The sequence below is a fragment of the Pinus tabuliformis genome, chromosome 1_1 (assembly GCF_031772625.1).
Source record: "Pinus tabuliformis cultivar Carrire ecotype Pingquan chromosome 1_1, CPIR1, whole genome shotgun sequence".
Classification (NCBI taxonomy): domain Eukaryota; kingdom Viridiplantae; phylum Streptophyta; class Pinopsida; order Pinales; family Pinaceae; genus Pinus; species Pinus tabuliformis.
In genome coordinates this window covers 761,842,558-761,854,681 of record NC_142297.1, presented here as the reverse complement: position 1 = coordinate 761,854,681, position 12,124 = coordinate 761,842,558, and the positions used below count along the sequence as shown (strand labels likewise).

At 33.5% G+C, this 12,124-nt stretch overlaps 1 protein-coding gene across 1 annotated transcript; it reads left to right on the top strand.

Moving 5' to 3' along the window:
* Positions 1-799: 799 nt before the first annotated feature.
* On the top strand, positions 800-1,960 carry LOC149216250 (F-box only protein 6-like). The gene has a single exon (XM_089389877.1). It carries the CDS (start codon positions 800-802, stop codon positions 1,958-1,960), a length of 1,161 nt encoding a protein of 386 aa, XP_089246003.1.
* The last annotated feature ends 10,164 nt before the right edge of the window (positions 1,961-12,124 follow it).

Here is a 12,124-nt window from a genome sequence, read left to right as displayed (position 1 = left end):
AAATTTGGTGGATGAGAACACCATCAAATTTATCACAAGAACATTTAAAAAGGAGAGAAGGCTACTACGATGATTTTCAATAAATAAATTTTAAGCTCAATACAAAATTTACTAGGCATCAAAACATTTACCTCATAATCTACATTACCAAGATTTAAAAAATTCATAAAATTAAAACTAGTCTACATCCATCTTAACTCTAGATCTATGAGGCCCTCAAAGAGATTACAAAACATAAAATCAACCTAGATCCATCTTGATTCCGAATCTACGAAACAGATATTTAATCCTTCTTAGTAGTTCATATGTCAAAAAATAAATTTAGTCTACATTTATAAAATAATTTTATTTTTTTAATTCATTAAAAAAAATTCTATTATTTAATTAAAATAATATTAAATTATTTATTATTATTAATTTTTTAATTAATAACATATGAACCAAACTAATAACTCCATTATTTTTAATTAATCAGAATTACTTATAATGCTAACCACAAACTTATAAAGAAGCCATCGAATCGTTATATCATCGCATCAAATGAAGTAAGTGAATCATATTCTTGACACAGTCACTTCAAATTCTAACCACACAAACTTATAAAGAAGATATTAGCTTGTGATATCATTCGCCACCGTCTCTCTCTGTTTGCAGACTTCTTCAGCGGAGAATCAAGCTGAACTTCAATCGCTGAACTTCAGAAAGAAGAGCCACGTGGTTTCAGCGATTCAAGCTGAACTTCTTATATTCTTCAAAAAAGAAAAGTTTTATAAAAATCAAAATTTTCTGTTCATTGAAAATGGAAATTGCTGAAATTTCTGTTCTGCACGAGGGGTCAGCGTGGTGGTCTGAATTGCCCAAGAATCTAAAGAAGAAGGTATTGGCATGGTTACCAGCGAAAATGTTATGTAGATATTGCGGCGTGTGTAAAGAATGGAATGCCCTCTTTTCTCACAAACAATTCTTAACTAAAGATTGGCTTTCCGCACCTCCCAACAAGAAACCATGGCTTCTTTTGTTCCATGACTTGGACCCGTTGGATTGCTTGGCGTACTGCTTCTTCACAGGCACGTGGAAGCGACTGTCCCTCGCTTTCTTAAGGAAAAAATATGACGTTCGCAGCTTTTCGGTGCGAGCATTTGCAGCAGGCCTTTTCTTGGCAACCATCCACTTTAATTTGAATATAGGAAGTTCTCTATTCACGCATATTGTCTGCAATCCTCTTACAGGAAAGTCGATAGAACTTCCCTGGACAAACCATGGTTTAATTAGGGCCATGACCATGATCGCAGAGAAGGGCGACGGACACAATGGCGACACATATAAAGTTATAGCGATGATAATGTCACTGGACGTAGAGAGCGACACAGTGGACATTTATGATTCGAGTTTGAAGTCGTGGAGTACAGTGGGACGCCTGCCACAGAATTTTAACCCAGTGACCACGACGCGGATTGTTGCTTCGAGGGATTTCCTGTATGTAAATGGTAAGGATGAAAATTCTTCAAGGCCGGGCATCATGGCTTTCAGCATCCAAAAGGGGAGGTCCGTGTTCACGCCATTACCGTTAGAGGAAGTGGATGATAGGAAGAGGTGCGACGTCCTGTTCACTTGCGGGTCACGAGTGCTTCTAGGTTCATGGATATCTGATTTACGTGTTATTATTATATCGGAGTTTGAGAATTCAAACTCCTCAATGGTTGGGCTTACAGAGATTGCAAGGATGCATTTATCTATTTTGGATTCTCACAAGAGGCACGCCATCTTTTATTATGGAATTTTAATGCCCGATTTTGAAGGAATGAGGGATTTGGTTTTCATCAGATATGTGCGTGGTAATAAGGTACTTGTTTATAATTTAGGCCAAGATACATGGACATGGCTCTGCAGATGTCCAATGCCATCCCCAATGCAAGACTGGTATGTCTTTGAACCTAGACCGGATAAGGATGTCGAATAGATCAACCATCTCCTTGTCCACGAGGAAAGTCTTTTCCTAGCAGCTGTTGCTTTAAAGTTATAAATTTCTAGTTTTATCTATTCTTTTGATTCAATAAAAGTTGTATGGAACAAAAGATATTTGTCATTTTTTTTTTTCTTAATAAGTATATATAATATTTTATGATAAAGTCGAATGAACGATTACAAATTTTATTCAATATAAATTAATATTGTGCTTTCATGTAAAGTGTTATGTTAGAATAAAAGTTATTGCTACTTTCGATTAGATATCTACATTGATCCACTTTGCTTTGTATTTTTCTTAGGTAAAATTGTTATGAATTTATCTTTTTAATATTGTTGGGATATTTTATTAGAAATGGAAAGGAAAATGGTGTATTTTATTATAAAATGAGAAATAAATCTAAATATATATATTTAGAGTATTATCCAAAATTAAATGAGGTGAGGTAAAATGTGTATTATTATCTTTTGACACATAAAATTAAGATATTTATATAAATTAAATAGCTAATAAATGTTTATATATATCAATCTATATTTATTTCAAGATATGCTTATTATTGCGAAAACAAAAAATTGCTAGAAATTGCACCAAATGTTGCAAAGGAAACTTCTTAAGTCAATAAATAACATATGGATGAAGAGCATAGATGAATGATGGGATATGATATGTGATCTAAGTATAGCCCAATTTCAGTGAAAAACAAATATTAATGTTAAATGTAATATAATCAAACAATTCCTAAGTCGATAGATACATATGGAAGAAGAGCATAGATGAAAAAAGATGGGATATGTTATGAGATCTAATTATAACCCAATTTGAGTGAAAAATAAATATTAATGTTAAATGCAATATAATCAAACAATTTACTAAAAACGAAAGCAAATGAAACATCCTTCCCAAGTGCTCAATCCAAGCTCAATACTATAAACTTAAATATTTTGATTGCCTTAGGCTCAACAACATCTAATTGAATGGAAAAACTTGAACATTTGTAATATATTGAACTAAATCTTAACCAAATTACATGTTGTGCTGGTGATCAATGTCATAGAAAATTATTTCACACATTAATGACTAGAAACAATAACAATATTTTCAAAAGTTAATCAAAACTATATACTTTACACATACTTTTAGTTAGTTGGATGTAAATACTAGCATAGTACACCTTAAACAAAGGGCCATGGGAGAAAAAGTTAATCCTAGAATTGCAATCTACCATGACATGTTTTTTTTTTTCTACATAATACTACTTAAGCACCCACGGGCGATTTGAACCGATGACCTATCGCAAGGAGTGCCTTAACAGAACACCCATTCACCATCAATACAAAACCCCATGGGAAATCTACCATGACATGTTTATTATTAGCTTTACATTTAATAAGATTTCAATTGTTTTAGGCTCAACAACATCTAATTGAATGAAAAAACTTGAACATTTGTAATGTATTGAACTAAATCTTAACCAAATTACATGTTGTACTGGTGATCAATGTCATAGAAAATTATTTCACACATTAATGACTAAAAACAATAACAATATTTTCAAAATTATATACTTTACACATACTTTTAGTTACTTGGATGTAAATACTAGTGTAATACACGTGAAACAAAGGGTCATGGGAGAAAAAGTCAACCCTAGAATTGCAATCTACCATGAAATGTTTTTTATTAGGTTTACATTTAATAAGACTTATCATATCTATATGGAAAAGGCTATATATTACGTTTAATTTTATATATTTTCAGTAATGTTAAATTATGAAAACTAAAGATAAGGAATACATAAGAGCTATATTAAATTGAATTGGTTTTTTAATACTTATTATTCTTATGAACCCCATAATTCTATCACAGACAAGTGATTGCATCGAGAGAGACATATTCTAGAGCCTAGCCTTCAATGTGTAACTATGTCATGCCCTTAAAAAACATTAATTTTTCTTAAATAATGTTGGCCAAAATATTAACTTGAATCTTAAATTGTATATAACTTGCATATTTAAATTACATATAAAATGGATAATAAACTATCTTGTTTGTTTAATAGTTGTTTTATCATATAATTGAATCATGGCAAAGAAGGCTTGTAGCTAGAGAGACATATCCAGTGTTAGATGGATCTAAGGTGATATTTAATATATTTCGTTTAGGAAAAGGATAGTTTAGATTACCTATGGTATTCTATACAACTTGTCTAGGTTTCAAATCCCAAAAGGGATCCATCTTCCGGGCACAAACAAGTAATGATACAAATGAGTGATCATGCAAAGAAAAGTCAAATAGAGTGAAATCATTATAAATTGTGTTACCGGTGTGAGATCATTGTAAATTTTGTTACCATATCAACTCTTCAATGTCCACAAGTATAACATTTTTTTCTCTTTGCTTATTGTGAATTTATTTAAGATTTAGCTCTTTCATTAACATTATTAATAAAATTTAGTATAATATCACAAGTATAACATTTTTTTCCCTTTCCTTATTGTGAATTTATTTAAGATTTAGCTCTTTCATTAACATTATTAATAAAATTTAGCTTTAATTTCTTATTAATTTATTAGTTAGTTATTAATTTATTTCATTTATAATTAATAATTATTTATTCATAACCATATAATAATAATTATTAATAGTTATTTACTCATAATCATAATAACAATTATTTTTATTTATTAGAAATAAATAATTTATTATTATTAATGGGTGAAATAAGTAATTATTAATGGTATGTTATATATATTTTTGTTTATATTTCTTATTTAGTGTTTAGGATGTGTAATCTTTATAATTTTATTAGTAAGTAAATAAATAAATTATGATTATTTATTTATTTAATAATTATTTATTTATTTTCATTAATAAATACATAAATAATCATTCATAAATAAATAACTAAATTACTTAATAATAGTTAATTATTATTATTTATTTATTTATTATTAAAGTTATTTATTTCGGCAAGGGCTAACCAGCCTGCCATAGGGCATTAAATGCCTGGATATATGCTTGCTCTATAACAAAATAACACATGGCTCTTACTTTTAATTTATGTAGCCACCAAGGACTGTGTGTTATTTTGTTATATAACATGCATATACCTGGGCATTTAATGCCCTATGGCAGGCTAGTTAGCCCTTGCCATTTATTTCTTTTGTAATGAACTAATTTAAGATATTTTAGTAATGTTAGCATTTTATTCAAATTAAAAAAAAATTGTTCGTTTATTATTTATTCACTTTTCCTCGTGAGTTTGACTCTTTGTGTCTTGATGATGCATCCCCTTTCAAATTCGAAATGTCGACAAGATGTATACAATACTATGGATAATCTAAACTATATTTTCCAAAAGAAAGCCAGAAAAGATTAAAATCTAATATTTCATTTAAATGGTAATGATGAAGTTGCTATTGCTTTATGTTTAGGACAAATGTCAAAGTCCATATGCAGATATTTATGTGATAGATAATATATGTTTCAAATATGGAGAATATGTCACACCCTGCTAAACATTCACTCCACGCTCCATTGTTATATGTTACATAGATATGATTAAACAGTGCAACAACCATAAACACTTGAATTTCTACCAGAATCAAATAAGATATATTAGTGTCATCTTCAAAAAAATGGAAATCTGCAAAATACACAAGTTATAAAATACAACTTAGAAAACCTGGACATGAAAATCATATTGTTAATAGAGCCGTAAATAATCTTGCACAACATGTCCTACATACAAAGGAAAAATGGGCTCCCAAATTCCTTGACATTTATAAAGGAATTAATTGCAATAAACTGAACATATGCTTGAGTAACATTTAAGAGGGAAACCACACAGGAGCTCCTGTTACTACCTCCCTCTCCCATAAGCATCATTCTCATGCTTTGATTTTTAAAAAGTTTAGATTCATTTTGTGGGTTTTTAGAGATGACATATTCTAGGTACTTTTTTTCGCGAAGCTAAGCATCAATTTTGTGTCCAACTCTTGAGGTGAATATTACATCCATCATAAGAGGAGAAACGATTGTGTAATTAATTGAGAACAATTTTTCAAAATAAGGTGAAATCACAACTATACATAGCTAAGACAAAATTGAAAGAAACATGAAACTGTAAAAAAATAACTTTTTATGAAAACGTTATTTAAATTTAAGTAATGAGCAAGGTTAATCTAAATAAGGGGACACATTCATGTTTAAATACAACAAACATAAAAAAAAAAAAAAAATATGTTAACAACCCCTGTTTTAAGAAAACATCAAATTATTAAAACCCTCATTCCATGTATTACCAGGTAGATAAAGATAGGAACTCACAAACAACCATTTGCTAAAATGGATTTCAAGATTGTTTGTAGATGCTATACCTAGAATACATAAAACAAGTCCATTAGCAATCTCACGAAGAATGGTTTCTTAACTTTAGCTTCTTCTTATTAAAATTTCAAAGTGTATAGAAAATAAATTTTGGTATGGATTATCTAATGATTACTCATTCACTACTAAGCTTCCTTATTTTATGAACATGAGGAAAAATAGGTCATATCTGGAGTCAGACAGTGAAAGTATTATAAATGCATGAAAGTAGTTGTACAAAGAAGAAGCTTAAATATTTCTAGTTACAAAATTGTTCATTTCATTATGTTAAAGCTTGTAATGCATAGTTATGACAATGTTTCTCAAAATAATAACTAGTCTTCTCCTTGACATACTAACAAATATCATCTAAAAATCTTTCAGAATGCAATGCTACCACCACACTTGATAAATACATTATTCACATATTTAAACCAATTAAAGAACCCTTTGATCCAGGTGGCTCCAAAGACACACATCGGACAAAGAGGGCTTATGGAAGCTCAAAAATAAAAGTGATTAGAATGCTTTAGAACCAGGACCAGGGCATAGATCTCATCGTCCTGATTGCATTGGTGTGAACTGTTTGTTAATCCGAGTATGAATGAGGAAGATAGAGGCAATCAAAGTTTTGGTTGACTTTTGCTCACTCGACAAGCCTAATGGAGACAAAATTTGGAAGTTTTCCGGCAAATGGAATCTGGCCAACTCCGAATGGATTCCCAGAAAATTTGCCTCCTTAAAATGTCTCCTTTAGTGCAAATCTCGGATTTTCAAAAATGGCATATGGTTTTAACAAAAAACAAAAATTATTAAAAAAAGGGTGTCGGGCCACCAACCCCGCCACCCCAATCCTTATTGCATGTAATATTATGGAGGGGCAGGCCACTACCCCCGGCCCCTCCCCCCATACTTGGAACCCATGATATGTGATAAGCATTATGGTTACGCGAAGGAGTAAAGTTGGGCCTAGTCTTGGGGCACGAACCCAACCATAAGTAACTGCCACCTTAATTGGGATACAACCACCATGGAGCAGGTGACTGGTGAGGTGGGAGGGCCACCCAAGGCGGGCCCATCTCAACCTCCCATCCAATAAAATTATTCATTTTTTTAAAATGGGAGGAGGCAGGGTTTGACGACTCAACCTCCTCCATAACAAACAGATCCCTAACCACTCTGCCCAATAGGTTTTTTGTAAACTCCACCCAAAAAATTATAAATAAACTCATTCTGGTCAGTACATTGGGAAAGCATGGAGGAACCAGGTGTGGGCATGGAAATCGAGACAGAAATTTATAATTAATGTATTTGTAGGTGGCACCATGATTAGGAAAAATTCTTAGGAGGGTGAAATTTTTGTAGGGTCCAAATTGGATAAATTTTATGCCTATTTACATCTCTCAGCGACAAGAATCCAATGCCACAGTCAGTTTCCTGATCTTAGCAGCCGATTCATAGAGGACCCAGAGAAGGGAATCTTTGAGATTTTCACTTTCTTAGAATTCATGAATTTGACAGTCAATTTGCACTATTCGATGCCAAAAATCTAATGGTGCATTCATATTTTCCATTTTCTCATTTCATTGTTTGGCCACTTTTCTAAGTTGAGTGCAGGTGTCATCATTCGGCATGCGAGCAGTCATTCCATGAGATTCAACACTGTGAGATCGATGGTACGAAAAGCTTCAGCAGTTTGACATCCTTTTCTTCAGATGGCCCTAGGATATGAGGTATATGCAGTGTGTTCATGTACTTATTTGTGCTATGCATTATGCTGCACAAATCCCTATTTGGTGTTTGATATGGGATATCTTGATTTGATGCAGAATCATTTGTGGGATGTACGTGTTGTCATGATTCGTCATGTTTCGTTTGAGATCCCTTTGAGTTATTTTGATGGGATACTCATGTGTCGCCATGTATGATTACATTGAAATCCCTTTATACCATGTTGGCAGGATATTCATTATCATCATCCATGAGTTTGTGTCATACTCGTAGGAGTCTTTTTTACTGAGAGTTCTAGTAGTGGAACATATCTTGATGTCACTCCTGCCTGAGGGCATTTTCCTTGTATAATAGTGACATCATCTCTTATGTACATAATCACTATTGAAAACACTTAATATAGTGGCCTACACCATCTTGACACCGGGGCCCAAAGATGTAGTCCCTCCTGGATGAACTCCATTATCAACAACTTGTTTTCATGTGTTGATGATTGTCATGTTCCCTTGTTTACAACATGCCGATGTATTCATTTATGTTCTTTTAAAAATACAACTTAACACATCACGAAGTTAAAAGGTCTTGGAAGGGTCCTTTGTCACACCCAAACTTGGATCAAGTTGTATGAGAGTGGTATTTGCATGGATGTGAATTGGATCCGTGAACAATGGAATGTGCAGTGACAGAGGAGGAAGAAGTGATGTATGAGACCATGCTCAGAATTTCCAAAAGAGTGGAAATAATATATGAAGCTCTAGAAAAAGAGACAAAGGAAAAGGAGTGGTTGTGGATTCAGTTGCGATTCATGGAGGAGGCCCTGGAAGAACTGAAACACAAAAGATAGAATCTTCAAATAGAGAACAATGAATTGAAGATGCTTCTACATGAAGAGAAAGAGGAGAAACATAGTTTTCTACGACAGCTATAAGAAAAGGATGAGGCCCGGGAAAAGTTGTAGTGTCACCCATGTGAGGTAAAATGTAATTCTTTGAATTCATGTATGTGTCTTAATGATGATTTGTCTATTTTTTTAAATCATACCACAGGAATTGGCTCCAAACTGTTGAAGAGAATTGGGTATGAGGAAAAGGCTTTGGCACTAATGGGCAAGGCATTGTCAACCCCATCAAAGTGGAGGAACTACCCCATCAGATAGGAATTGGGTATGTCAGAAAGGAGGTTGGGGAATACATCGAGACAGTTAGTAAACCACCAACAACAGATGGTGAGAAGCCCTCATCAGTTATTTCCAAATCGACAGAGGAGGTAAAAGATGTTGATTTCCTTTCAGTTCCGTCTTTTCATAGTATGATTTCTGTTGGAGATGTGGAGATCCCAATTACAAGGAAAAACATGAGGTTCCTTACCAGGATAAGGCACGAGGAGGAAAAAGAACTTGGTGTTAATAAGCAAGGCAAAACTCAACCGTTGAAGGTTAAGTAGAGACCTCTATTTGGAGGCTTGGTATACACCGAAGGAGAATGCTTGAAGGTGTCAGATTCTTCTGAGATGTCACTGAAATTGTCGAGGAAAGAGAGTGATGGTAACATATACCAATCAGCCCATGGAAATGCCCGTTGCATGGAAGGATCTAAGGCAAGCTCTCATCACCATACTTACACTAGAGACAACAAGGAAAGGTATAACCACTCTTGACATTCGAATGTTCATTTTGATTATAATCATGTTGTTAATGATGAATGTAAAACATGGCATTGGAAAACATGTACCTTTTATGGATGACATAACCATACATTTTCAAAGTATTGGAAAATAATGGTAGCACACAAAAGGAAGAGGCATGAAAGACCCTCTCAACAACAGGAAAAGAAACATGTTAAGTAAATCTGGAGGGACAATACCTATTACAGTCATTTTGATAGAAGTGGCCATCAAAGAGACACATGTTGGAGGCTCCATCAAGAATAGCACCTTAAAGACAAAGCATTGGTGTAGGAACCAGGTGAAACAATTGTTTGACAAGCAAAACGACCACAGGAGGATGACACATTCATAGTGATAAGTGGAAAATGGTTTCTAGATATGTTAGCTTGTCATGGCCACGATTTTGTAAATCATTTGTTGAATTTTAAAATGTAAAAGTGATGATGTGTTTTCCATCACTTGTTAAGCAACAATGATGTCTTCTCTCATTTTGAGTTGCATTTTAAACTGTGAAAGTGATGTGTTTCCATCACTTGTCAAAGAAAAATAATATTTTTTAGCCTTTTTGTTGTAAATCATGTGTTGCAATGATGATGTGTCTTCCATCACTTGGTGAAGCAACAATGATATGTGGCCTTGTTTTTGCAGCTGGGGTATTGTCTCCATCTTGATGTAAACTTGACCACTGAGTATGTGTTATAAACTCGTGGCAACACTACAAGAAGAAAGGTCATTGGTGAGGGTCATGCCCATGATGGACCTTTAAGGCCTGTCACCAATGTCGCATATGGTGACGCTCTTTAATAAAGCATTGTTGTAAGTGTATATAGTGATGGTCCTTTAAGGTTTGTTACCATAGCCATTTTCAATGACACTTTGGGTGAGGGTCATTAAAGGCCTACCACTAATTCTCTCTTTGGTGACACTTTTGATAAGGGTCATTAAAGGCCCATCACTAGTTCTCTCTTTGGTGACACTTCTAGTGCAGATCTTTTATTGACCCTTACCAATGATATTTTTGGTTACTTTTGGTGATGATCAATAAATGTTCATCATCATTGACCATTCCAATGAGTTTTTGATGATGCTTCATGCCTGTGACGAACCTTTAAGGTTTTTCACCAATGTTGCATATGGTGACAGTCTTTAAAAAATCATTTTTTTAAGTGTATATGGTGATGGTCCTTTAAGGTTTGTCACCAAAGCAATTTTCAATGACACTTTCGGTGAGGGTCGTTAAAGACTCGTCACTAATTCTCTCTTTGGTGACACTTTTAGTAAGGGTCCTTAAAGGCCCATCACTAATTCTCTCTTTAGTGACACTTCTGGTGACAATCTTTTATTGACCCTCATCAATAATATTTTTGGTTACTTTTGGTGACAGTAAAAAAATGTTTGTCATAATTGATCATTCCAATGAGTTTTTGATCATGGTATGTACCTGTAACTATATTTTTTTGTCAAAAGATAATGATTTAATACCATTGTTTTGGTGTCCTTTTCATTATGTGTCCAAGGCAATAGTGTTTAGGGTTAGCCAATTTGTTAAGAAGTAATTAGTGTGTATCATTTCCCTCAAGTCATAAGAATATGGTTTTCCTATTAGTCAACACACAATTAATCTCTATTAAGTTTAATATCTAGAAAATTCCCTTTAGATAAAGTTCCACTAGTGTGTGTAGGAACTATATTATTTAATACATAATCAAACTTTGTCATTTCTATTAATGAGAGAGACCTAACACTCCTCAACACTCATGGCACACCTTTACCTCAGCCCACTATGATCAGCATCAATGTGAACCTCCTACCCAAAAGATAATGTCTCCACATCTTCAATGCATGTATAATCATTGCTAGCTCAAGACCATGCGTCAGATAGTTTTGCTCATTCTCATTCACTTTTTGTGAATCATAGCACACTACTTATCCTTCTTGCATGAGAATTCCACCAAGTTCCATTTTGCAAGCCTTTGTACACAAAATAAAATCCTAGTCTAGATCCATAATTTTAGGCACTAGTGCATGTGTCAACAACTGCTTCATTTGCTCAAAACTATCTTCACATTCTGTGGTCCATTAAAAATTCTTACCTTTCCGCTGCAATGATGTGATAGGATATGAAATGCCTGAGAAGTTCCTAATGAACCTCCTATAGTAACCCACCAATCCATAAATGATCTCACCTCATATACATTCTTAGGATCTTCCCATTCCATCACGAACCTTATTTTTTCTGAATCTACTATTATGCCTTCCTTGGAGAAAACATGTCCCAAGTAATGTACCTTAGTCTAAAAGAAGTTGTGCTTGCTAAGTTTAGCATACAACTGATGCTCTCTTAGAAATGTCAACACTATTGTTAAATGTTTGGTATGTTCTTCCTCATTC

Coding starts and splice junctions, on each gene's coding strand:
- LOC149216250 (XM_089389877.1), top strand. CDS start 800: ATGGAAATTGCTGAAATTTCTGTTCTGCACGAGGGGTCAGCGTGGTGG.